The sequence below is a fragment of the Orcinus orca genome, chromosome 13 (assembly GCF_937001465.1).
Source record: "Orcinus orca chromosome 13, mOrcOrc1.1, whole genome shotgun sequence".
Lineage (NCBI taxonomy): Eukaryota > Metazoa > Chordata > Mammalia > Artiodactyla > Delphinidae > Orcinus > Orcinus orca.
The window spans coordinates 68912739-68940035 of NC_064571.1; the positions used below are offsets into that span (position 1 = coordinate 68912739).

Genomic DNA, 27297 nt, shown 5'->3' on the forward strand with positions numbered 1-27297 from the left:
CTCATTTGTGGAGATGATATGCATGCGCGCACCAGCTTCAGAACATTCTCTAGCTTTATTAATAACTGTAATTGTAGTGAGCTGTTCTTTGAACTTCATGCTGTTCAGATAAGGCAATGAATGTCAGAATGTTTGGGAGACGAAAGTATGATACACGTGCAAGATGATTTCTTATGCTTGAGCCTCCTTTCCTGGGCCTTCATTGTTTTCAAGTGAAGCAACTATTCTGGAACTCCTATCCCAGGCCCAACCCCACAGTGTTCCACCAGAGCCAGGCCAGGCTGGAGGGAGGCCCGACTCCAACGGGCACTCAGCTAAGCGAAGCTAATGGCAAGGCCTAGACCAGTGGCTCCTAACCTTGAGCGGGCATCGGAATGACAGGAAGGCCAGTTAAAACAGAGATTGCTGGTTCCACTCGCGGAATGTATGATTTTATAGGTCTGGACTGGGGTCCAAGAATATGAATTTCTTTTTTTCATGCTAAACATTTTTACATTAATGAAGCAAATATGACAAAACACTGACATTTATTGGATGCAGGTTGAGGAGGGAGACACCAGTGGTACTCACTGTACTCATGGTATCCATCCATATTCATTCATTCACCGAGAATCTGAATTTCTAGCAAGTTCCCAGATGACGCCAATGCAGCCGCTGGGTTAACCACAGCACATGCTGTCATCCTCGCTCAGCTTGATGCCGTGGGCAAGGCCAGTGCCGCAGTCCTCATTTTACAGTTGAGAAAACGGAGGCTCAGAGCGTCAGGAGCTTCCCACGGCCACGTGGTCAAGAAATGGCCTCCAAGCCCAGACTTCGGAGGCGCAGCTCTGCAGAGGTTCCTCCCACCGCACACGGCTGGGCTGTGTAAACAGGAAGCATCGTAATTTTGCTGTCATTTGTACAGATGCCCCCTAGAGGCTGAACACAGTGGGAAGTGAGCTGCTTCCCCTCCCGCGGCCCCCAACCCCCGGCACAACCTCAGCCCCCTGGGAAGGAAAGGGGCTTCTCAGGTTGCCCTGTTTTCCGCACATTCCCACCCCTGGGACTTCAGTGTAAATGCGTTCCGGGGAAAGCCCTGAGTGCTTTTTAAATGACATTCTGGGCAGGAATGCAATAACAAGGCTTGACTGCAATCAGATTAGCTGCTCCAGGTCCCACACATCCCTGGTAAATGGCCAAAGACCTCCGGCTACCCTTGGCCACGCCATACTGAGCAGGCCGGGCCTCCCCTTCCGACCTGGCTGAATTTCCAGGGGTCATCCACTGTCCTAGAGAGAAGGGGATGCATATCTGTTGAGGACCCACTAGGTATTCCTCCTCCTTTTCACAATGAGGTAGATGTTATTACTATTGTTTTTATTCATATTCCCTTGATTCCGTATGAAGAAACGTGTCAGGAAGCTTAGCAATAGATCTAAGGCCACTCAGTCAGTGACAAAGCTGGAATTTGAACCCAGGACCCTCAGTCTCAAAGTCTGTTGGTTCTTTCCATTAAAACTCCCACTCAGGAAACAGGAAATGGAAGGGGGCATAGGAATCATGCAGCACCCACCTCCAGGAAGCCTCCAGAAGTGAGAGCCTGGGAGGGGAGGCCCCACCGCCTGAAGGGATAGTGGCCAGCCCAGCCCTTGGTGCAGATCCCCACATACAAAAAGCAATGTGAAGAAGAAAGCAGAGGAGCTGTAAGGCAGACAGAGACCTCAACACTTACCCCCAGCAAAACCCATTGTCCCATCCCTGCCCAGGGCAACTCCCAGGCTAGACTGGCTCGAAGTCCTCTGCGACTTATGGAGGTCCCCTTGAGCTGCGTTCCTCCTGAGATAGTGTGAATCAGACCCACTTCCAAACTCGGGCGGGTTATTTAATCTCTTGAGACTCTGTTTCCCCACCTGTAAAAGGCGAAGGTTGGGGGTTGCTAACACCTGCCCAGTTGGTTGCAAAGATCACGTACAAGTGCCTCGCACATGCCCTGCATGTGGCAGGTGCTCCCCAGCCCAGGTGACGGCAGCGAAATCCCCTGGAGTGGTGTCAGGCAGTGGCCAGACAGCATTTCCAGGAACAGCTATAGTTCCTGACTTCTCTGCTTCCAAGGACTTTTTTCTGACTTCTTCAGCTAGGCCCTGCCTTTTGAAAGGTTTTGCCTGCCAAACTACACTTATTAAGTAATAATTCATTTTCCTATTTTTTATTAATCACAGCCACATCTAAGTCTAGCCAGGTTTCTGATCTGTGTAAATTGCCACGGTATAACCACCCATGTTGCTACAAGCCCAGCCCAAATCAGAGAATGGTTTCCGTTTCTCTCTTTGGAATATTGAGACTAGCTCCCAGCCCCCAGCACTGCCCGCTGAACACTCCGAAACACGCGCAGGAGCCGTTTCTCTGTTGAAGCAGGACACTTCGAAGTGCCCACATTTGTAAAGGGGACTCTTCTGAACTGGCCTGAGAAGCACCATATCAAAATGGAAGAATCACAGCCAAACAATGTTGCCTTTGGGTTTTTGTTGTTGCTGTTGACTCCTTGTTTTTTAACCCAACAAAGACTTACAGATATTCCTGACCCTCACCTCATCCTTGACCCTGGATGAGGCTTGAGACTTGGACAATAATGTCTGCTGGTCACATAACATCGCATCAAAGAAGCAGACCATTTAATGATTTGCTATACAGACCACATCGAAATGTCCCCAAGTCAGAATATCCAGGTTGAGAAGTCAGGTGCCCTTTTTCTGGAAGATATTTTCTCCATATTAACTAATTCTTATTTAGTAAGTGCAGTTCGTCTAGTGAGACAAACGTAGGACACACAGGAGGATGGATGTAAGAGGTTCTTGAGAACAGAAAGGTTGGAATCATTCCTTAGGGAGTCCATCTATTCCTGGAAGAGTGTGGTGCTCAGCTAGTTCTGCCTGGCTGCAGCTTGAGGCCTGGCATGATTATTGCTACAGTCAAGGTCTCTACCTACTGATCAGAGAGGTGAGGGAAAGCGAGCTATACTTATCAAGCACCCACTGTGTGCCACAGTGAGACGTCATTGCCTGGGGCTTGCTCAGGGATGCATACAGGTAAAAAAGAAAGAAAAAAAGAAAAAAAATCTTTTTTTAAATTAATTTTTATTGGAGTATAGTTGATTTACAATGTTGTGTTAGTTTCTGCTGTACAGCAAAGTGAATCCGTTATACGTATACATATATCCGCTCTTTGTTAGATTCTTTTTCCATATAGGTCATTACGGACTACTGAGTAGAGTTCCCTGTGCTATACAGTGAGTTCTTATTAGTTATCTATTTTATATATAGTAATGAAAACACCTCCACTCTTAATTAACCGGTCATTTACCCGGTGTTCCTCTCCCATCTTCTACACCTTTGTCTACTACCACGAAGAGGGAGAGGAAGGACAGGCCAGGAAGGAGACAGGTGGGACGTGCCAGGCTAAGGTGGGGCTTTTGGGGCAAAACCTAAATCCCCATCTCCTCCCCACACACGCCCACACTGCTTTCCTGCCCTGGGCTTCCCCTTCCCCTTCCCCTGGATTTGCCACTTCCTCTGTCAGAACAGGACAGGTGTCCATACCTGCTCCCCTCCTGCTTTGCACGTCTCAGCAGACCATATTAGCACCTGTTAGGACACTATGCCTATATAAAGAGGTGCAAGACCCAGTTTCTGCCCAAGAGGAGCCCCAGTCAGCGGTAGATGTAGGAACAAAGCATTTCAGTGTGATGTTGAAAGTACTGCAATGGAGGCTTACACACAGCCCTGTGTCAGAGGCCAGGGGAAGGGCCTGAGTTCATGGATGGCTTCCACAGGGAGACAGAAGCCTGAGTTAAGTCTTGAAGGTGACAGAGTTGTCTACGAAGACGAGGGGAGGGCCTTCCTGGTGGAAGGAGCCCCTGGGGCCAGCCAGGGCCTGCAGGAGCTGAAGCAGGACCTGGCCCTGAGGCTGGAGCCTCACCTCCCGAACACGTTCAGCTCCTCTGGTGCCAGCGTGATGGTGGTGGTGAGAGAAGCAAGTGGGGAGGCAGGGAAAACAGAGGGAAGGCTGGTGAGGTCATGGAGGCAAGAGTCACATGGGGCTAAACCAGGGCAGGGGAAACATGGCGGGAGAGGCCGAAATGTTTGGGAGGTAGAATCGGCATGACTGGAGGACTGAGTGGGTGGGATGGGAGTGGGAGGGACGCCTGATCTGGGAGATTTCCAAGTCTTGGTTCCGAGCGCCCATGGAGGAGGGCAGCTAAGGGGGATCAGAGCAGGAGCGTGGATTGTGGGGTGTGTGCTGGGGCAGGAGCCTCAGCCTCCGCCTAAAATGGAGACACACACTGACTGAGTCCGGCTCCAGGGCCCGGGGGCATTTAGTGCCATTCGGTGTGTGACACCCCACGCAGGGCCAGTCGCATGCAGATGTCAGCCAGCCAGCCTCTCGCTGTCCTGACTTCTTCCCCTCTTCATCCTTCCCTCCCTCCGCCCAGCCCACAGCCTGTTCTCCTGCCTCTCCAGGGTTCCAAATCCTTCCCTGTCCCCCTCCTCCCCCAGCTTCCCACGTACACACACAAATACACACATGCACACGCATGCGCACGTGCCCACGTGCACACAGATCGTCTATAAAAACTTTGATCAAGCACAGCCCACAGCTCCTGATGACAGTTCTCACATGGTTCACTTGTTCCTCGGACATCACGTACAAGAGGTCTCAGATCCCAGCTGGAGCCAGCGAAGCCCCCCAGCCAACCTGGGCCACAGCTGCTCCTGACGGCCTCCATCACTGACACTGGTTTCCTCACCTGGCTCCACAGCCCAGCACGTACAGCTGGATGACACCATCGTTCAAATCCACAGGCATCCCATGGAGCGCCTACTGCCTGCCCGGCTCTGAGCCGGGGTGGTGTGGGGCGAGGGGCCTCCGGTTGTCTGCCAGGCACTGAATAGATGCTGCAGACCTTGTAGGGAGGACTGAGCCTCTGGGGCCTTGCAGTCTTTGCAAAGGCCACAGGGCAGAAAAGTTCACTAACAGTCCACAATGCCAATCAAGTTCTAAACAATTGTAGAAGAGAGTCACAAGTCATGATTCATTGCCAGAGTAATTGTGCAGATAGCCACAGCCATGAAGAGCACAGAGCAGGGAAAGTGGAGGGAGGGGGGCAGCACTGAGCAAAGATCCATGAGCCGCAGGCAGAATGAAGTTTGGATTCAACTTCTGACACACTGTATGACCTTGAAAGTGTGCTGCCCCTGCTCTCATCTGTTGAAGGAGGGGTTGGAGAGAGAGGTCACTGACACCTCTTCCAGCTCTGATATTCCTGGGTCAGGAAGGTGGTAGGGAATGAGTGGACGATGAGTCTTACACATTGGTGCAAAACTGGAATGGAACTGGGGCATCAAGGAGCACACGCCTCCACCGCTGACCCCCGGGGGTGTCATCTGATGGCTCGCTTGACCCATCTGGATCATACGACTCTGTACCTGCACAGAGCTCTCGCCCTGACCAAGCCCTGCACATACCCAATGTCTCCTGTGCTCGCACAGCAGACCTGGAGGCAGGATGGATACACAGGGCGGACCTAACTCTTCTGATTTCACAGAGGAGGAAACCGAGACACAGAGGATGGAAGGGACTCACTCAAGGTCCCACTGGGTGTTAGAGGCAGAGCCCAGAGCAGGTGTGGAAGAGAAATGAGGTGCTTCCTGCTTCCCCTGGTGGGGTCCTCTCACTCCTTCCCCCCCTCCACCGCCCCCGGCAGCCCCACCAAGTGTGCCGCTGACACCGCCATCATGCTGCACACCAGCTGTGCTCTCCTTTCAGGTTCCAGCAGGCAGCCACTTTGATTTGCAGCTAATTCTTTATTTTAAGAAGATTCACAACTCAATTACATCAGGTAACAATAGCTCACAGTCAATAATACAAAACGCAAACCCAATAAACATCCATGCTGACTAGGGGACGTGGGTTTAGATGAAGACAAACAAAAAAATTACAGCATCAGCTCGTTGAGAACAGTATCCTGTAACTTCCAGTAAATTGGAATCACTGCGAGGCATTTTCCCCACTCGAGTGGCAAGTATTTTAATTTGTTGTCATTTGTCAACCATCCAAATAAGTTGTTTACAAGGGATGGGAAAAGGCTTCGAAGATTCAGGCTGAGGTCATTACTCTGGCACAAGTCTGTGTAACATGATTCGTACAGTTCGGGGGTCCTCAGAGCACCAGGGCTGGCTTTATGCTCCCACTGCCTCCCTGTGGAAATAGGTCCTGGGTGAAACTGAACACCCTTGACCCTGGCTCCTCGGCCACACCCTGCTCCACCTATTGCCCTGCTCTCTAGAATCCGGGGCCTTATTCACTTACCCCCTTCTGCTTCTCAGAAGTCACCCCAGGAGAGGAGTGGACAGGCTCCCCCAGGTGTACATTAGCACAGCAGTTACTATTTGTTACTCACTAGCTACCCTCCAGGGGCTGAACTAGGCCCCTTATAAGGGGCATTATCTCATATAACTCTCACAACAACCTTTTAAGGTAAATATTCTTATCCCCCTTTTATAGATGAGGAAACTGGAGCTCAGAGAGGGTACATAAACTACCCAAGGTCACACAGCTGGCGAGTAACAGGGCCAGAACCAGGAGAGGTAAGCAAGGTGCCTTGGACACAAAAGTTCAGGAGGCTCTGGCTGTCAAGGTTGACCAAGTGCAAGGCCAACACCCGGGCAGGAGATGTCTAACCCAGTTCCTGGCCCTGAGTGACGGAGTTGGATTTGGATCCAGGTCTGTCTGCATCCAGCCTGTGCTCTTTTCACTGTGGCACAGCCCACCCAGGAGGAGATGGGCCTTCTAGTAGCAGCTAGAAGTTTCCAAAGGAGTGAAGCTCTGTGGTGGGATTTCAGGCCTCACAGGGCTGATGAGGGAGGCACTACCCCCTACCAGTAGCCCAGGTGGGCAGCCGCCAGTCCCGTGTCTTTAAGCCAGTAATAGTCCAGGTGGAAACGTGGGGCTGAGGCCATCACGCAGGAAAGCAAACTCCAGCTGCTGACACCTGGGTGCCCATCTCTACTGTCTCCTTTGGGGTCTGTAGAGCTGACCCCAGCCCAGAGTCCCCCTTGCACTTGGGAGCAGTTTGTAATCTTTTCAAACCCACTACTTACCCTCATGAGGGCAGGGATCCTCATTTTTTTCCTTGGTAGGGGAAGCTGAGGCTCTGAGAGGTTAAGCAAGTTGCCCCAAGTCACACAGCCAGCAGAGCGCCCAGGGTATGACTCAGAACTCAGGGCTCTTTCCATCCACTTCACTGCCAAGAGCCAGGTCAAGACCCAAATGGGGCTGGAGTTCAGACTCGGTTGGGGGGCAAGAGAAATAGGAAAGAAGGCTTAGAGAGGGGAAAACATGTCAGGAACAAGCAACTTCTAAAATATAATGCTTTGGCTAAATTTAAACATGTGAAAGAGTTCAGAACGATTCATAATGCATGCGAATATGCAGAAAGGATGAGCCGGGTACAGCTTTCCTCTCAGACACAGCAGGAGTGGGCAGGGTGAGGACTCCCTCTTGGGCCGCAGTTTTCCAAGCCCACAACACCTTCAGATGGAAACGACTTTCCTAGGTAACCTGCCAAAGCCCCGGAACCTTGGAGGGGCCAGCAGGACAGATGTGGCCCGTCTACGCCCACGTTGCTGTCTCTACACTCTACAGAGTCTCTGGAATGCCCAGCACCACCCCGGCCCCAGGCTTGCCTTCTCTGAGCTAAATAATTCTGCTGCTTTCCTTTCACCAATGAGCCTTCCTTCTTCCTCAGCCTTTTAATTGTCCTTATCACCTCTCCTTTTCCAGTGGGTCAGGAGCGAGGGTGTGGCTGAGGGTCTGAGTGAATTAGGATGGGCCAGTAGCTTCTCAGACCACTCTCGTGCATCATATAACCTCGCAGCAGCATGTCGGAGAGGAAATGGGCTCCATGAGGGGAAATGTCGAGCTCTGGACCAGGGTTTGCCCGGTCCAAACGAACCCCTCTGGGCCTCGGTTTCCTCAACTGCCAAGTGAGATCGCTAACAGCTACTGTCTACGGCTGCTGGGGGGACGCCATAGGCACTCACGCCTGGCACATTGTAGGACGCTCAGGAATCGGCCCTACTTCCCTCTGCAGAGCTACGACGCCCCACTCCCCCACCCCAGCGCCTAGGTTTCCTGCCTCTTCATTCACGTTCACACAAGTCTGACTCGTACCCTCCACCTCTTTCTGCTTGTCTGGGTCCTACCCAACCACCATCTCCACCATGAAGCCGACTTCAGACCCACACCCCACACGCCCCAAACCAGCCAAGGCCTCCAGCTCCGCTGCCTCAATGTCGGTCGCAGTCCTCCGCCTCTTTCCCGGGGCCCCGAGCACCTGATGGCCCTGATTTGTGCCGAGACCTGCCACTTTCTCGGGGCTTTCACCCATTATCTCCTTCAGATGTTGAACCTTCCCATGCCCCTGTGAGTTCGGAAAGGAAAGAATGGTCCCTCTTTGACGAGGGAAGGATCTGGGACTCTGAGAGGTCCACTCCTCACATGGAACCCCAGAGCCCTTTGGTGCCTCCGCTTTGCCTCCCTGATATAACCACCCCCACAGGGAGATGTCATAACTCTGTCTCCCCAATTTCTTTGGAAGCCCCCCGAGGGCCTGGAGCCCATCTCCCGCCTCGTCTTAGGCACGTGGCCTTACACCAGTTTGCAATGATCTCCCATCGGTGCCGGGCCCCGGAGACAGGACAGTGGGCTCAATTCTCCTTCGCTCTCTACAGAGACCTCAGGTCCTCACCTGCCACGTTAGCCATCAGCTGGCCCTCCAGGCTTGTCTCTGCAGAACAGGCCCAGGCTCTGCCTTAGGAAGGCCTCCAAGAGGCCCCTCCCATGCTTGGAACACAGGACATTTCCTAGAAGTATAGGTGGAGAAGCCACCGTGTGCGCACATGTGCAAAACCATCTTGCAGCTCTCCCCGGAAGCTTTTCTTCAAGGACCTTGGATCTGAATATGCAGGGACTTGAAAGCCCCCCAAGTCCCTCTCCCTGGCAGCCGGTCTCTGGGGAGGCGTGTATATCGGGCTCGCGAGCTGTCTTCAGGGCACACCGCTGTTCTGATACGGTTCATCAGTTGGGTCCTTTCTCCCCCATCCCTGCTTGACTTCAACTCAACAACCTAAGAGGCAGCAGAAATACTCCCGCATCCCCACTTGCTGGTTTTATTTTCATCATGATTGGTTGTTTGTTGTCCACACACACATTGCTCCAGAAGGAGTTGCTGGCGGGATGCGAATAAACAGTCTGTGCTCGTAAACACCGCTCTCCTCAATCATTCCATGTGGGACTCCTTGTGTCTGGACCCCGTGGGGAGACTTTAAAACATTGTACCAACTCAATTACTGCTCCTTCAACCAGTAAGAATAATAATAAATACTTAGTGGGTGCTTCTTACTTGCCAGCCACAATTCTGAGACTTGCGACACTTCATTTCTTCAATCTTCACCACACACCTGGGCTAGAAGGTAGGTTTTTCTTATCCCCATTTTACAGATGAGGAACTGGAAAGTTCAATTACTTGTCTAAGGTTGACCACATGAGTTCTTTGCTCTTGGACAGGGAGAGAAGTCCATAACAGGAAACCCCAGGTATTCAGGACACCATCACCCCAACAGCCTACATTAATACAGACTCCCCCTGTCTTCATCTCTTCTCTCTCTCCCTGCCCCCCTTCTCCCTCTCTTCTACCCCTTACTAGTTCTTTACCTTCCTAGCTCTGTGAATGAGGCATCTCCCTGCCCCTCTCTGAACTTGACCTCCCTCTCCTGACAGTGGAGAGAGGACCCTCCTTGCTGACCTCATGGGCTGATGCAGGGGAGAGACCTCCAGCACGAGGGTGGTGCGCTCAGCCTGTTAGGAGCCGCTGGGTTGGCAGAAGGGGAGTCAGTCTTCATACCATGGCAGGAACCCATGCGCTCTGTCCTGTTGCAGCATATCAGGCTACGGAGCCGCTGGCGGGAAAGGCGGGAAGAACACGATGATGCGATCCCACGGCGTGTCTGTGCTGGGCATCTTCAACCTGGAGAAGGACGACGTGCTGTACATCCTGGTCGGGCAGCAGGGGGAAGATGCCTGCCCCAGTGTAAGTGCCCAGAGCGGGGGTTTCTCCTCCACACTCAGCAGGACCCAGGCAGGTCCCTCAGAGGACACAACACTGCACACACGCCTTCGGAGACCTCACGTTCAAAGATGGCGGGACTCACCCTTTGTTCTGCCTGCAAACGCTCCTCCCTTTCCAGGGCCATTTGGGTGCATGAGAAGGTGGGTGGTGTGGCTTTGGGGGTCGCACATCCCTACAGGCACCGAGGCTGAGGCATGGATTTTATGAGCAATCTTTAAAACTGAAGAGCTGAATTCTGCTAAAATGGGCAAATGGTGGTTCCTCTTAGCACAAGTGCGAGTTAAAGCCCACTGCCTAAGCTTTCTTGCAAGGGCACCATTGTCTTTAGCCATATTATCATAAACAGGAAAATACCAGACTAAACATGTCTTGTTCAGCTCAAAATCACAGACTCATAGCCACATATATGCATATAAAACCATAGAAAAAGTTCTGAAATATACAGATAACAGTGGTTGATTCTGGAGAGGGGACTGGAGTTGAGGGTGCTTTGTCAGTAATGTCTGATATTGTTACAAAAATAATGCATTCACATATTATTTATTATTTGTGTGATTAAATTTTTTAAAGTATATTAAGCACAGACTCAGAGCTGAAAGACCATGTAATCCACTACCCCCATTTCACAGATGAGAACATGGAGACCACAGAAGTGAAGGGACTTGTCCAGAGTCACTCATAATGCAGCACAGAGACTCTGGCTCCTATTTTTGCTGCCCCAAACTTGCTTGGGGCTCAGTTTCTACAGCCTTTTTCCCTTTTCCACTTATAACACATCACTTGACAAGCCAGACTGTCATCCTCTGCAGCCCCAGAGACAACCCTTCATTCTGGTTCCTGACCCCACTGGGTGTGTCCAGCTGTCAAACAGGGAGAGCTCCAACAGCAGTACTTAAGAAAGCCAGTAGTGGTCTAAAATGACCAGGAAGGGGAGACAGTGGAGACTGATAAAGCAGCAGCCATGCCTCTTGCCTGTGCTGGGGGACGCAGGACCCTGGTGGTGCTGGCTGTCTTGATGGGAACTCAGCACTCTGCAGGGGGTTCTCGGCATTGGGCCAGGCCACGCCCTCACCTGAGGGTGAGCTTCTGCACTGGGTGGGACCGGGGCAGGGATCTGGGTTCTAGGTCTCAGGACCCAGGGCTCCTTCCCCAGAAACTTATTCAAGAGCAGAGTTGGAAGACAGATGTGGGAACAAGAGCTATGAGAAAGCAGTTCAATTCCACTGAATAACCTCAAGGCTCCTAAGAGCCAGGCCCCAGGCTGGGAGCCAGGAGTAAAGTATGTGCCCTACCCCCAACCCCACCTTAGAGGCTGAAAACCAAGCAACAGGAGTAAGCTGCGCAGGCGCAAGCTTGTGCGTGAGAAATGTCTGGACTCTTTTATTTAGCAACTATAATCAGGACTTTCCAACCTGATTGTTAAGTGTTAAGCCATTACATTACAAGCCGCTGTAATTTTCACAGGAATTTATTGAGTGCTAATGTAATTCTTCCATCTAAGCAGAAAGATTGCATTGACTTCCGCAAGGAACTTTTACTTGATTGGATTGTCATCAATTACGTCTTTTCACAGGACTGAGTCCTTCTTTTTTAATTCAATTGTAATCTACTTGTTCCTCTGGACTGCTGCATTTTATCATTTTATTAATCAACCTACTTGCTCTCAAACCTTGGATGTGCCAGGGAAGTTCCAAAGAAGCCAGGGACGGAGAGCAGCCCCCTCTGCTGGTCGGGTCGGGCATAGCATGGGCGTGGGGAAAAGAATTGCTCTTCCCAGTTGCTCCACACCTCCGCCCCTCAGGAGTCATTTGAGAAAGGGAGAAAGACCTTTTACAGGCACTACCTCAATCTCCAGTCCTCCCTAGGCCGAGAAATGGACTTCACTAGAGAACGAAGTGGACCCCAAGAATTAAACTTGCAGGCTTTGGCAGCTCTGCTGGTTCTACTGCATTTCTGCGTGGAGTGGCTCTTCCCGTGTGCCACACACACACACACACACACACACACACACACACACACACACACCCCTCAGCCCCCGTCCTGTACACTGTAGGCTGTTTAGCAGCATCCCTGGCCTCTACCCACCAGATGCCAGTAGCATCCCTCAGAAATGACCATCGAAAATGCCTCCAGACATTTCCAAACATCCCCAGGGGAGCAAAACCATAGGTCTAAATGTTAGCTTCCACCACTACCATCACTCACAAGGCAAGTATTGTGAAGGGCCAGCCCACACCCACCCAGTTCCCAAGTCTTTCAAATGTATTCAGCAAATATGTATTGAGTACCTACTACACGCCAGTCACAGTTCTAGGAACTGGGGAGATATTCATGAACAAAAGGAAGATCCTTTGCTCTCATGGAGCTTACATTGACTCCAGGGGAAGAGGGACAAACAGACAATAACCAGTAAACGTAAGTTCCTCAGGACACCCAAAAGAGACAGGGTTAAGGTGCATAGAATTAGGGTGAAGGGGAGTCAGGTGTGCTGGAGTTCAGAGGCAGGTTGCAATCGTAAATAGAGTGGTGAAAGGAAGCCTACCGAGAAAAAGACAGCTGAGCAGAGCCCTGAAAGAGCTGAGGGACTGAACCAGGAAAATAAGTGGGGACTCCGGCAGAGCAGAGGCCGAGTCCCCAGGCGGGAGCGTGCCTGGTGTGCTCAAGGAGCAGCCAGGATGAGTGGGTAGAACAGGAGGGAGAGTAGGTGAGAGACGAGGGAGGGGTGATGGGGACCAGGTCAGGCCATCAGAAGAACATACTGAAGCCATAGGACGGTTTTGAGCAGAATAGTGACCTGAAGCGATTTGCATATTAGCTCCTCTGGCTACGATGTGGAGAACAGACCACTTGGGCCCAAGGGAGGAGTCGGGGGCAATGAATCTAATGGCTATTGCATTAATCCAGGCAAGATGATGGTGGCTTGGATAAAGACAGTAACAGTGAAGGTGGTGAAAAGCGGCTGAATTCTGGGTGTATTTAGAATATAAAATCCAAGAACTATGCCCGAGCCACTGGAAGGAGGGAGCTGCCTTCACGAGAGCTGGGGCCCGCTGCGGAAGGAGCAGGTTCACTGAGCTCAGCTGATCTGGTAGACGGCCAAGGGGAGGCTGCTTGTGGACAAGGAAGACAGGCCACTGGCGTTCAGGAGAGAGGTCTGGAAAGGAGATGCAAATCCAGGAGAGGTCAGCATAAACTGAGACAGGTTGAGATTGTCTAGGGAGTGGTGTAGATGGAGAGGACCACGGGCTGAACCCTGCAGACCCCCAACATTTAGAAATGGAGAAAAGAGGAACCAACAAAAGAGGCGGGGAGGGGGGAGCCAGGGATGTAGAGGAGACTCCAGAAGTCAGGTCAAGAAAGCGAATCATGGAAAAGTGATCAGCTCCTCCAAATGCAGCTGTGGACCCAGCAAGATGCAGACTGAGAAGCGAATCAACTGTTCCCTCCCCCCACCCCATTCAAAGGAGACACCTGAGCCGCCGGGGCAGCGGGGAATGCGCTGACGCTGGGCTCTAGTTAGACAAAGGCCATCCTGCAGCCCAACTGCTCCCTCCAGCAATCTCCAGCCATCGGCAAGTTCCGTTCAAGGGAAGAGGGCATCCCCAAGGGGTGGGGGCCCCACTGCTGCCAGGCAGAGGAGAGGAGGAAAGGGAACATGGTCGGAGGGGATGGACCTTCTTAGCACCACTGGTTCGCACTGGGCAGCTCCCCAATTTCTTTTAGTTATTTATTTAGACTTTTTGGCTGCATCGGGTCTTAGTTGCATCACGTGGGATCTTTCGTGGCGACGCGTGGGCTTCTCTCTAGTTGTGGCGCGCGGGCTTAGTTGCCCTGTGCCATGTGGGATCTTAGTTCCCCGACCAGGGCTCGAACCCGCGTCCCCTGCATTGGAAGGCCGATTCTTAACCACTGGACCACCGGGGCAGTCCCGCAGCTCTCCAGTTAATAGAGGAGGACAGATCCAGACAGATGGCCCAGCAAAGCTCCAGTCAGGAAGTGAGACTGGACACTGTCTTCTGTGCTCTGCTCTGCCTAGCTGGCAGCACACACTTCCATGCCCTGTCCCTGGCTCTGCCCTCAGAGCATGCCCCTTGCATCTCAGGCCCTCCCCAGGCAGCGGTTGGCAGGGTTTCCTTCCAGCAGACTCCATGCCACTCGGCCCCCGCCCCAGCCCTGGATGGCATTGCACATACACAGGAGAAATGTCAGCTGTCCACAGTAGCAATTCAGACCCTTCCACCCACACTAAATCCACTCTAAAACATATCAAATTATTTCCATCATTAAATCCAAAATGCCATAAAACAAATTGCATCTCAGCTATTTATCTGGAAATTTCTCTAGTACTCATTCCCGGCACCCCTGAGTGCTTTAGCATAAGGAGTCACTCAAGATGAATTGCCACGTCCACTGGCTGGTTACACAGCAACATTCGATGAAAATTTGATGTTTTGTTGGCCTTTTTTCTATTAAGCGAAAGCAGTCATTTTCCTCCAAGGTCAGGCCAATGCGTGGAGAGTTCGTCTCAGCTGCTGTGACTGACAAGCAGGGTGGCTGTTCTTGAAACGCTGCCCTCTTTATTCAGGGATTCCAGGCTTCTGGGTCACAGGAATTTCCAGCATGTCCCCAGAGACTCCCAGGTGCCTGGGCCCACACCAGGTGGAATAAAATCTGAGTTTGGCCTCCCACTGTTTTCTTCTCTTTACAAGATACTTCAAACTGCAACTTCTCAAAAAACCTCAGTGGCTCCTCGCTGCTTAGAGAATGAAGTCCAGCTCCTTCTCTGTTTGTATTCAAGGCCTCTGTCCAGGATCTGACTGTCCAGTTAGGTTCCCTCTACCCACTCCCATTTACACTCCCGCCAGCACTGTCTTACCGCATGGGGCCTTTATCACCCCCTCTTCAGAATCCAAAGGATCCAGCAGGTCCTCCTGGACCACCTCTCTGTCCTCAGATGGACTTTTCTGAGCCAGAGAGACTCCTTATACTTTTCCCCCCAAATACCACGCTCACCTCCTTCCCTCTGGACTCATGCTGATCTCCTCCCCTGTAATGTCCTAATTTTCTCCCATTCTCAGTGTTTAAACATCTCCCCATCCTTCAAGGCCCAAGTGAATGCCACCTCCCCCAGGCAGTCCTCCCTGCTCACCAGTCCAGCAACAAAGCCTCACTCTCCCTCCTCAACTTCCCATGCATTTTCTTCTAAGCTGTCCCTGTGGTCCTTCTCCAGGACTGCCCAGAGTGGAAGTTATCTGTGTGTAGTTTTTGTCTCCTCAATTCAACGGCAAGCTATTTGAGAGATCGTCAGACCCTATCTTTAAACATAGGAGGTCTGTGTGCTGGGAGGTAGAGAACCCTGGGCACAAACCTGAGGTGCTTTTTGTTTCTCCAGACAAACCAACTAATCCAGAAAGTCTGCATTGGAGAGAACAACGTGATAGAAGAAGAAATCCGCGTGAACAAAAGTGTGCACGAGTGGGCAGGAGGGGGCGGCGGAGGGGGCGGAGCCACCTACGTATTTAAGGTGAGGTCTGGGTGCCAGCTTCCCCAGGGCAGCGCCTTCTCTGTGTCCTGGTGTTGGATGCTCAGGACAGACCTGGGAATGAAGCACCTCGGGTGCTCTTAGCCCCATTTAAAGTTGAGGAAACCAAGGCCCAGAGGGAATATAAGGTTCCCTGTCCGTCCAGGAAAGGACAGGCCCTTCTCATGTTGATATGCCAGCTGGATTTCACCACGCACACCTTTGCCATCCTGCTTCAGAGTCCCAGAGGGTCCCACTGTGCCCTCCTCTGTCCTAAGGTGGACTTTTCTTATGTCATCGAAAATAGGCAAAGGTTTCCTGCTGGGTCTTCCTGCAGGGACGGTGATGCTGAGGGCTTAATCTTGAAGTTGTGGGGATCAGAGCAGAGACCCCTGAGTGTGCAGAGGAAGGAGAGAGGAAGGAGAGGAGAGAGACCTGCTTCTGCAACCAGCTGCCAGACCCCTGAGGCTAGAGAGGAACTTCAGGAAAGGGGCTGTAGAAACAGCCTCCTCGTATTCAGAAACATTTCTATCTCCTAGTGCTTTTGCTTCACGTACTGAACCTGGACTAATACACGAGCCCGGGGCTGGAGGGGATGGAAGAGCTGATGGGTTGTTGTAACATGAGATCAGGGCCCTCAGACCACTGAGATGTCACCCACTGCCCAGCAAACACTCGGCCACATTTAAACATTTAAATTGCTCAGGGGTCTCCAGAGTGGGAGCCCCACTCGGTTTCTCAACCTCTGAATGTCTCCCCTGGGCAGATGAAGGATGGAGTGCCAGTGCCCCTGATCATTGCGGCCGGCGGTGGCGGCAGGGCCTACGGAGCCAAGACAGACACGTTCCACCCAGAGAGACTGGAGAATAACTCCTCAGTTCTAGGGCTGAATGGCAATTCCGGAGCCGCAGGTAAACCACTGCAAGCCCACCCTCTCCCAGAACATTCTCCCCGGACTGTGTGAGCGTCAGCTCGGCGGGGCGCCGTCACACGCCTGTGGGCATCTTAGTCGCTGGCCCTTGAGATGCTGGGAGCTCTGGATACTGGTACCGGGATCAAGAGAGGAAGGGCAGGCCATACGCTGGGGACCCAGAGGCCGCCTTGCCAGCACGGGGTTTGGACTTGCAGAAGGTCACTGAGAAAATGAGGCAGGCGGCAGCAGTCTGACCGCCAACCCAACCGTCCCCGGGTTTTACCAAATGCAACTGGATGTGAGCAGGTGGAAGGAATCTGGGCAGAGTCAGGCCCCCGGGCCCCTGTGGCTTGTTCGTACTTCTGGGCCCCGGGCTGCCAGGGCACACATCTCCTTGCTGGAAAATCTCTTTCTGGAATCTCCATGGTTGGGCTCTCTGTCTCCTTAATGAGAGCCAGCAACGCAGAAATAGGGGGCAGACACCAAAGGGGATGTGAATTCTCTGATTCCTCCCAAGTCAGCCATTCCTTTTTGTATTTTCTTTTTTCCACAATCAGATCGAGGGAGGATTTTTGAAGGTGTTTAAGATTTGAGATTAATTAAAATAAACACTCAGACTTTCTCTTCAATTGAGAGAGAGATAGAAGAAAGAGGAGAAGCGGTCACAGCGAGGAATTACCGCAGTGATACAGTGCCCCTTACATCCGTCCAGCATGTAATAAATTACAAAGCACTTCCACATCTATTATACATGTGCTTTTCAAAACAGTCCTGTAGGGTTTTCCAAACATATCATTTCATTTTACAGAAGAGTCAACAAGCTCATGGAAAGTTGGTGGATTTTTTTCCTCAAGATGGCCAAACTGTTTCGTACTTAGTCCGTTTTTTAAAACACTGTTGTTGCTGTTTTTATTTTTACGTCCATCGTTTTCTTTTCCACACGTTTGCTTGAAGGCTGCGAGATAGAGTGGGGGTCGGAAACCAACTTAGCTGGGGACTGTGCAGGACGCAAGGGTAGGGTGCTCCGGGCGGGAGGGCAGACCTGGTATCAGGCCCATCTCGTCCTAACTTGTTCACTAAGCTCACGGCCCCGAATAGCCAGCAGAGCCCACTTCCGGCTAACGGCACTGAGGGGCCTTCCCTCCACCACATGACATCAACCACCTTGACTGGCCCCATACCCACCCTCTGGCTGGCAAAGGGAGGCCAAACACTTGGAGTCCTGTAGCTTCCGAAGCTGACAGAAGGTCCTCACGACTTGTCCAGGACCTCATTTCAGCTCTGCTTGTCTCTGTTCCAGACCCAAGCTCATTTCCTGAAACCTGTCTCCCTCTTTCTAGCACCATAGTCATCCCTGTCTGCAGCTTTCCCCACCTAGACGTCCCTCTGCTGCCCCCTCTGGGTCCAGAAGAACCTTGGCCACAAGTTCTCCCAGAGGACCCTTCCGGGCAGGTTAACCCTTACGGTTCCAGCAGACACACGCACAGCTGTTTCTCCTGGTTCCCATCTACCAGCATCTGCTGGGGCAGAAAGGGCTTTGGGGTCTTCTGGAGTAAACTGCCTCTTGAAATGTCACACAAAACGATATGGGGAGACAAGGTGGGCGTCCTGGAATTTCCAGGGCCTCGGGAGAGATGTACTGTGGTCTGCCTGTGGCCTTAAGATACAGTTACGTTCAACCTAGCTCTGTAAAGAACATTTCGTTTGCAAGAGCTCAGAGCAGGCCCAGGCGTTGGGAAGCACAGCTCCAGCTGCTGCCACTGTAGCCAGAGCATCACCACCTCCACCCACAGCTCTCTTTGCTCTTGACCTCGGAGCAGCTCCTTAGAAGCAGGCAGGCAAGACACTGCCTGAGCGTCAGAGTGTGAGGCCTTCTGCCTGTGTGTGTCCTGCCTCACAAACGCCCAGCGAGCCCTCCACTTGGCGGTTTGTAAAATATTTCATACGCTCCCTGTCTTCTTTGATCCTAACATCCACCCCATGAGGTGTCTCATTATCTCCAAGTGACAGGTGAGGAAACCAAGTCTCAGGCCGGGGAAGTTCTTGCCTAGCAGATAATTAAAGCACTTTGGGTTATCTGGTGCCTTAATCCAGGGCTCCTGCTAGGAATTTCACTGCCGTGACCTCGGCAGGGTTTTGACAGCTGGTCCCGGTTCTTTGAGATGGGAAGCAGTTAATGAAACGCAGGCCGGGCGCTTCAGGAGTTGGCAGGCACAGAGGGAAGGCAGAGGCAGAGTTTAGTAGTCGTGCAGCCTGTCCCCTCCACCTCCCCCGTCCCTCACCGAGCACACTGCCGGGCTCTTGAGCCAGAGGCCTGACAAGAAGCTGGGGCGCGAGGGGCTCCCATCGGGACATGCACGACTGTGGCCAGAGCAGCTCTCCCTCGGGCAAAGGGCACGCTCGGCCGTGGACTCTGAAGGCCCCAGGCCCCACTGAGGACAGGGCCCCTGGGCACTGGACAGGGGCAAGCACCCCTCGAAGACACCGAGCCCCGCTTCCTTCGCCAGGCCCAGCTGCTGCCCAAGCCCAGCCAGCACCCTCACCTCGGCGTTTCTCCGTCTCTTCCCACAGGTGGCGGAGGTGGCTGGAATGATAACACTTCCTTGCTCTGGTCTGGAAAGTCTTTGCTGGAAGGTGCCACCGGAGGACATTCCTGCCCCCAGGCCGTGAAGAAGTGGGGGTGGGAGACCAGAGGGGGTTTCGGAGGGGGTGGAGGGGGGTGCTCCTCAGGTGGAGGAGGCGGAGGATATATAGGTAAAGATGATTCGCGTTCAAGGTGTCACTGCCCTCCCCACTTAGTCCTAGGCACCTCACCTCCCTGTCCGCCCCCCGGCCCCTGCCTGCACGCCCCTGGCCCAGCCCCAGTGTGGACTGTAATGTGACCTTGCACGCCTTCCTCCCAGCCCCACCACACGAGCCAGAGGCAGGGTGTTGGCTTTCGAGCCAGCATCCTGCCTCGAGGTTTCGATAGGACAGCATCAAGATCCCATATGATTCTTGATCTCCCCCAAAGCCAATGATAAAGGGGCTTTGGCTTCCCAGCCTCTCCTCTGGGCCTCCCCCAAGGACGCACTGGCCTGAGAGCCTTGGAGGCCAGACTCCTCTACCCTGTGCCTCCCTTCGGATGGCCTGGCCCGAGTCCTTAACGAGCCTGCTCCCTGAGGGCCTGGTGTGCAGCTTCTGGCCTCGTGGACTCCCCACACTCCCTTTCCTGCCCCAGCCCGCCAGCTTCCAGAAGGGCGCCGTTCCCCCTGCTGATGGGTGCTTGCCCTGAGGGCAGCTGCGGGCAGTCCAGCCCAGCCCTTCAGCAAGCAGCTGGCCCCTGGCCCCAGCTCTCCTCTGGGCTTCAGAGCAGAGCAGAAGAGCCTTCTGAAGCTGAGAAGCATCCCCACAGACTAGGACACAATGCATGCACGCGCTGTGATGTGCTGTCCGTGTTTTGCTTTACGCTGTGTGTGAGATGCTCGTGTTGACCAGATGCTCTTCTTTTCCAAGCCTAGGGTGGGTGGGCAGAGCCCAAGGGGAGGAGCCCAAAGATAATCCAACCCCCACTGAAAGGAGGGACAGGAGCCTAGAGGCACAGGGGCCCATCCCCCCTGCCCCAACCCTGACCAGATGGGACAGGACAGCCACTCCTCGGTGCTACTGCCCGGCCAGTCCTGGAAGAGGGGCCAAGGGGCCAACCCAGCCCGGGGAGACTAGAACTCTTCTGACTCTTGCTAACATGGACTGCTTCCTGGGGGCGCCCAGCAGAGTGGTGGAGACCCCCCAGCGGGAGCTGGCCCGGACCTGGAGGAGAAAGTGGCCCACATACCAGGCTTCTACTGAGCCGAGCCCCAAGTGCAGCCCCTGTGCCCTGAGCCTCCCTTCCCTCCCCACCGCCCCGCCCTCGAGGCCCCTCCCTGACCCCGCTGCTCGCCCTGCTGATGCGCACATGTGTCCAGACTTGGGCACCCACCTCTCTGCGTTAAACTCTCCTCTGGTTTGCCACAGGTGGCAATGCTGCCTCAAACAATGACCCCGAGATGGACGGAGAGGATGGGGTTTCCTTCATCAATCCACTGGGCATCCTGTACACCCCGGCTTTAAAAGGTACCCCCTCTGCCAGGTGGCAGAACCAGCTTCCTTAAGCCAGTTCTCCCTCCCAGCTAAAACTCCAGGGCTACTGATGTAAGTCCAGGACACAAAGGTGTGATCGTGGGTCCCTTGCAGGCAAGTCTACTTAGTGGTCATCTCACCAAGTTTCCTGGAAATCAGGATGCGTGATCTGATTTGGACACAGAAGGAGAAGACTGGCCAGCCCTAGAAAGTGCAACAGTAATAGGCCCGGTACCTGTACCAACCTAAGTGACCCTCGTGTGGACCCTCCCACTTGCCTGCCTGTCCTCTGTCTGAGTTCCCCTCACCAGATGCGCTGTGGACTTTCCTGCACAGGCAGCGCTCCCAGCGGCAATGGGACGTAGGAGCAGGGACCAGAGAACCCGCCCTGACCAGCTGGAGACAGAGTGCAGAGCCTGGGGGTGGGGTGCAGGGCGGCCTCCGCCCGAGGCTGACCCTCCCTCCTTCTCACCAGTGATGGAGGGCCACGGGGAAGTGAATATTAAGCATTACCTGAACTGCAGCCACTGTGAGGTAGATGAGTGCCACATGGACCCTGAGAGCCACAGGGTCATCTGCTTCTGTGACCACGGGACAGTGCTGGCCGAGGACGGCGTCTCCTGCATAGGTAAGGGGGTGGGGGAGGGAGCCCAGAGCTTGAGCCACAGCTGGTTTCTTTGGTTCTGGGACACCTCAGATGCAGTTTTGTAAACTTCCTGACACCCCTGTCTGCCCCCAGCACCAGTGCTCTGCTGATGGGTAGAGGGACCTGTGTGTGAAAGGTGGGTCACGGCCCAAGAAGGAGTTGCAAGTCACCTAGTCCCACCCCTAATCCCAGATGCGACCCCCACATCCCCACCAGGGGACCGGCCCATCTCCACTGGACCCCCCAGCGCCAGGGACCTCAGTACTCCTAAGGCACAGCGTCCCATCGGGGAGTCACAGCGCCAGACCCGTTCCTTCCAGCTTCCACTCCTGGGCTCCCTGCTCACAGGGGCCCTTCAGGCGCGGCGTCTGAACACAGCGCTGCCGTCCTCCTCCTCAAGTCTTCTCCACATTAAATAACCCGTTTATTTCCATCCATTCATGTGGGACACAGGTTTATGCCTCCTTCTCATCCTGGTGTTCCAGTTGTCAACGTCCCTTTTGAAATGCAGTGTCCGGGCCCAGGCACGGTGCCTCGCTGTGTCCGATGCCAGTGTGCACCCGGGCCCGCCCTCCCATGCGCTGGGCCCGGTGCGCTCGCGGACAGAGAATCAATTCAGCCTCTAGAGTCTAACTGACCGGGACACTCTGTCGCTGGGTCGTACTGAGTTTGTAGTCATCTCAGGTGCCTGAATCTCTTCTGCAGCCGCTGCTGGCTCACCTTTCATCTTCATCCTGTCATGCACATTTGATGTTTTGGATCAATGTCCAGATTTTGATATTTATCCCTTTTACGTATTCCCTCCCCACGAAAGCTACAGTTGAAAGTTGTAAAACCAGGACAAACCTGCTTCATGCCCTGGTCCTCTGAAAAGGATGGTGGTCCAGGCGTCCAAGGCCGGGGAGGGTCTTTCTGACTTGGGGCCAGCTCAGAGGAGAATCCGTGTGGTCATTGGTGCCCCGTGGGGACCTGTCTTCCAGTGTCGCCCACCCCGGAGCCCCACCTGCCACTCTCGCTGATCCTCTCCGTCGTGACCTCTGCCCTCGTGGCCGCCCTCGTCCTGGCTTTCTCTGGCATCATGATCGGTGAGTGTCCCAGAGCCCCAGCACTTCCAAAGCTGGGCAGGGAAGGCAGACCTGGCGGAACAGAACAGCATCTCAGGCTGTGCCGTGGATGCCGAGGTTTCACTCCGGGTGGGTAGTGATGAGGGCAGCCCACGCCAAGCCAAAACAGAAGGCCCCCTCACTCCACCCCCTGCACATCCCTGGTTCTAGGAGCCATGATTCTGAACCTCAGCCCTGTGCATAGCCTCCTGGTTGCTCAAGGAGGGGGCACTCTTCAGAGTGCTAAAGGTCAGCCCCACCCCAGGCCTCCCTTTCAGCTCTCATCAGACCTGGGCTTCTTCTAGTCTGGCTCGCTTCCTGTGTCACGCCTCCAGCCCGCCCTTCCCCACTCCATGCAGAGAATGCAGAGCTGGTTTCTGACTGTTTCCAATTAGGCCAGTGAGCCAGGGGGTGCTGACCTGCAGGTCGCAGAGGGCCCTGCATGGTCCAGCCAGGCTCTTCCTGCTGGAAATGCCCGGGACAGGTGGGCAGGGACCTGAGGGGAAGCAGAAGGAAAGGCTCAGCTCCGGACAGCACTTTCAGGCCAGCCGCTCGAGGGCAGGGAATCTGGGGGGAGACAGGGAGGTGGCAGCTAATGTGATCCCCGTGATGCCATCCTGCAAAGGGCAGGATGACGAGAGCTACCTGGCTGCACGCTTACCACGCGATGGGTGACTGACACACTTTAGTTCACCAGACCCTCAAAGAACCTATGATCACGGTTGGCATATTTCACAGAGGAGGAACTGAGCGCACAGGAGTTGACTCACTTGCCCCGGCCCCGCTCTGTGAATCACCCCCGTGGAGTCTGCCTTATATATAGAATGTTCTCACACATAGTAGTAACAGTGATAGTGGTCACTTGTACTGGGAAAGCTGTTTAGAACTTTCCAAAACCACTTCTTTCCTTTCTTTCCTCCTTTCTTTCTTTCCTCCTTCCTTCCTTCCTTCCTGCCTTTATTTATTTATTTTCATGGCACTGCACAGCTTGTGGGATCTTAGTTCCCTGACCAGGGATTGAACCCACACCCCGGCAGTGAGAGCATCATGTCCTAAACACTGGACCGCCAGGGAATTCCCTCCAAAACCATTTTATGTTGGTGAATTCATTTCATTATCACAAACCTAGGGGACGGGGAGTGGCGCTTTAGGAGACAGGGCAGGAGTTATTGTCCCTGCTTACAGAGAAGGAGACTGAGATCCAAAGAGGTCACGTGTCGCTTGTCAGTGTCACAGCTTGTAAGTAACAAAGGCAGAATTAGAACTCAGGCACCAGCTTAGACCCAGTTTAGAGACCTTTCACTCTGTGACGGTCTCCAGCTATGTGGCTTGGCGGTTCTTCAACTGTAGGAAACACAGGTGACCAAGAACCCCAGCTGTACTCTCAAATCCATTGCCATGCTTGCCTCACCCAGCGCCTGGGCAGAGCAGAGCTGCGAAGGCAGGCCCCCTCCTGGAGATATGGGACTTCTCTGACGGCCGACTTCGGATCCAGAACCTAGCAAGAGCCTTGCTGGGACTTCTTTAGACTGAATGGCCGTCTAGGGTCTTTGCTCAACCTTCCCTCACCCTGTCCTTCACATGGGGTCAGACTTTCAACACAGTATGGTGGCTTCCCAGCCTTGCTGGGTTCCCTCCCAATTATCTCTCACAGGCATTTCCCCTAGTAAAATCCTTGCCTGTTTAATCCTGTCTTGGGTCTGCTTCTCAGAGGACCCAAACTAATGTGCCTCTGCCCCTGCATGATACAGTAAATGTTTTCCATTCATATGATCTTAAGCTTTACATTTACTTTCATCTTTCAATTAAAGGTACGCTTTCACATCTGTAATCATTTTGTTCGTATGACTAAGTGTGATGGAAAGATTTAGATCCCTGTGGAGGAGCTGGAGATCCAGGAAGGCTTCCTGGAGGAGGTGGCCTGGCTGCCTGGCCCGGGCCACCTTGCGCTGACCTCCATGTGTCTGCAGTGTACCGCCGGAAGCACCAGGAGCTGCAAGCCATGCAGATGGAGCTGCAGAGCCCCGAGTACAAGCTGAGCAAGCTCCGCACCTCCACCATCATGACCGACTACAACCCCAACTACTGTTTTGCCGGCAAAACCTCCTCCATCAGTGACCTGAAGGAGGTGCCCAGGAAAAACATCACCCTCATCCGGTGAGTGCCCATCCCTGTCCTGGGGGGCAGCGGGGGGTGTGGGGGAGGCAGGGAAGGGAGAGCTCCAGGGGGCCGGATGTCATCCCTGCACCACGAATTCCCCCGGCAGCAAGAAGCCAGTAGAGCCACCCCTCGGGGCCCCCCAAGCCCCCCCAGGGAGAGAAGGTTCAGTGTTCAGGGCCATTGGGGGGGGTGTTTGCTTGTTCAACACCCCATATACACATGGGGTTGGTACAATGAGAGGAGGATTAGATGGGAGGAATGGGGCTCTCCTCAAAATCCGCCCAAGTGCCCCTCCCCAGGCCTTGCTCCCCTCCCCACTCCCAGCTCCCAGAGCACCCTGTGCACATGTCTGTCACTCCCCAAGCACACTCCAGGGGGTGTCCACCAGCTGTCTGTGCCCCTCACCCCCGGCCCCAGGGAGCACAAGCCTCCCTGGCAGGCTTAGCCTTTGTCCCCTCTAGGTCCCTGGCAAATATTAGAGGCTCAGTAAATGTTCACAGAAGGAATGTCCAGCCAGTGTCCTGAATCCTGGCTTGGAAACTTTCTTGCCGGGTAAAGCAGTGGAGGCCCAGGACCGACGAGCAAAGCCAGACTGAGGGCATTACCCTTGAGGGTGTGCGTGACCCCCTGGCTCCCGTGTGCGTCCACTAAATGTGCCCCTGTCTCATCTCGCCTTCTCTTTGAACAGGGGTCTGGGCCACGGCGCGTTTGGGGAGGTGTATGAAGGTCAGGTGTCTGGAATGCCCAACGACCCGAGCCCCCTGCAGGTGGCTGTAAAGGTAAGAGGCGGCTCCCTTGTGGGCCTGACCTTGGCCAGGGGTCTCTGTAAGTGTGGCTCTCTGCTGAAAGCCTCTGACCTCTGCGGCTCACAGCCTCCTTCTCCTTCCCACCCTCCCTTCTGTGCCCAGACGCTGCCTGAGGTGTGTTCCGAACAGGACGAACTGGATTTCCTCATGGAAGCCCTGATCATCAGGTAACGATACAGGGAGACACCCCACACCACTGCCCCAAGCCTGTAAGGGACACGAGATGTTTCTAACAGGCACATCTCCGAGGGAAACAGGATTGTCCTGCAGCATAGCCCTCCCTCTCCAACAGGAGACTCTAAATTCTTAGCACGTCTTACCAGAGTGGAACCAGCCCCCAGATGGCTGTCTTAGAAAAAGAATCCAATCGATAGCGCTCCACCTTCAATCCGCATCCCTGTGTCACCAGCTGGTTCTTTTCCCCCTTTTCTTAAGAAACAGAGCATGCTGGTTGTTGACAATAGAAGATACAATCCTCCTCCAGGTATCTCTTCCACCAGGTGCTTCGCCAACCCCAGCTCTCAGCTCTCATGTAAAGGAAATGGGCCCCCAAGTGATGGAAGGCGCCCACCCTGGTCCACCCAGCTGGCCTGACCCTTCAATTGGTGGATCTGGGGCCCCCCACTGGGAGTCTCAGTGGCCGGGGCTCTGACAGCAGATGTTGGACCTTGAGATCTGGCCAGGCTCATGGCCTCCTGGTGCACTGGGGAACCTCAAACATCCTGAAGGCTGGGGCAGCCCGAGGTCTCCCCTTGACAGAAGTGGAACGAGTCCAGAGCAGCATGTGTGGTGCGCTGGGTCCATAGGAGGATAGCAGCAGGCTCAGCCCCTGCTTTAAAAATGACGTATTTTCTGACTGAGCATGTAGTATGTGATTATTGAATAAAACCTGGAAAGTAGGAGAGTAGATGGAAGGAGACCCGAATCACTCCATCTCCGTACTTGGCAGTAACTAAGCAGCATTATATTTGGGTGTACAGTCACCCGGTGTGTCACCTCTGCATGCGTGCGCCCACGTGGAGTTCCCTGGCCCCGCTGCCTCACGTGTCCCGATAGGATCACGTTAACAGGAAAACCCGAATCTCAGAGCCCCCATGAGGAGTCCACAGTGGGATCCGTGGCCCACTTCCTTGTTCTCTTCCACACACGGTCACCTGGCAGGTTCCACGCAGTCCCTCGGGAAAGCAGTTCCTCTTCCGCCTGAGGCCTTCCTCTGAAAACCCAAACCCCAAACGTGAATCCTGGCCAGCAGTCCGCGCCCCAGCCTCAAAGCCCTCCTCTCCCCACCCCCGCCCCACCTGCTCACCCAAGTTCCTCCTCACCCCCTCGCCCCCGAGCAAGTTCTTTCAAGCAGACTGAGCTCCCGCCAGACCTGCCCTCTGGTTCTCCCAGCTGCTCAGCTGCCGGATTATCCTCTGCTTAGGCCCAGCCTGGGAGCCCTGCTTCCCACATTTACAGAAAGCATTTACAAAATGTGGCTTCTGAAAGCATAAATCTGTACCCGGCTTTGCCCACTTAAGGTTTTCCCAGACTCAGCTCAGTTAAATTCGGTTACTCCCCTCTGCTCTGCAGCAAGTTCAACCACCAGAACATCGTGCGCTGTATCGGGGTGAGTCTGCAAGCCCTGCCCCGATTTATCCTGCTGGAGCTCATGGCGGGAGGAGACCTCAAGTCCTTCCTCCGAGAGACGCGCCCTCGCCCGGTGAGTGAGAACCAGCCTTTCCCAGTAGCTGTGCCGGGGGACGGAGCAGGGGGAGGAAGGAGCCAGGGTGGGCAGCCTGGAAGCAACATACTCAGTGGGACCGAGGGAGTCGGCCCATGGGCTCGGATCTGGGGGAAAGGCGGGAGAGAGGGGACAGAAGGTGGCCAATGGCTGAGCCCAGCC

At 53.9% G+C, this 27297-nt stretch overlaps 1 protein-coding gene across 1 annotated transcript in view; it reads left to right on the forward strand.

The window, feature by feature from the left end:
- The window catches only part of LOC101281727 (ALK receptor tyrosine kinase), a 106075-nt gene that overhangs the window by 40738 nt on the left and 38040 nt on the right, over positions 1-27297 (forward strand). The window contains exons 5-14 of the mRNA XM_033425216.2: positions 9976-10126; positions 15558-15689; positions 16453-16597; positions 20581-20691; positions 21173-21325; positions 22324-22428; positions 24417-24603; positions 25295-25385; positions 25515-25579; positions 26985-27114. Of these exons, the coding sequence (XP_033281107.2) occupies positions 9976-10126; positions 15558-15689; positions 16453-16597; positions 20581-20691; positions 21173-21325; positions 22324-22428; positions 24417-24603; positions 25295-25385; positions 25515-25579; positions 26985-27114 (1270 nt within the window). The remainder of the gene's footprint in view (positions 1-9975; positions 10127-15557; positions 15690-16452; positions 16598-20580; positions 20692-21172; positions 21326-22323; positions 22429-24416; positions 24604-25294; positions 25386-25514; positions 25580-26984; positions 27115-27297) is intronic.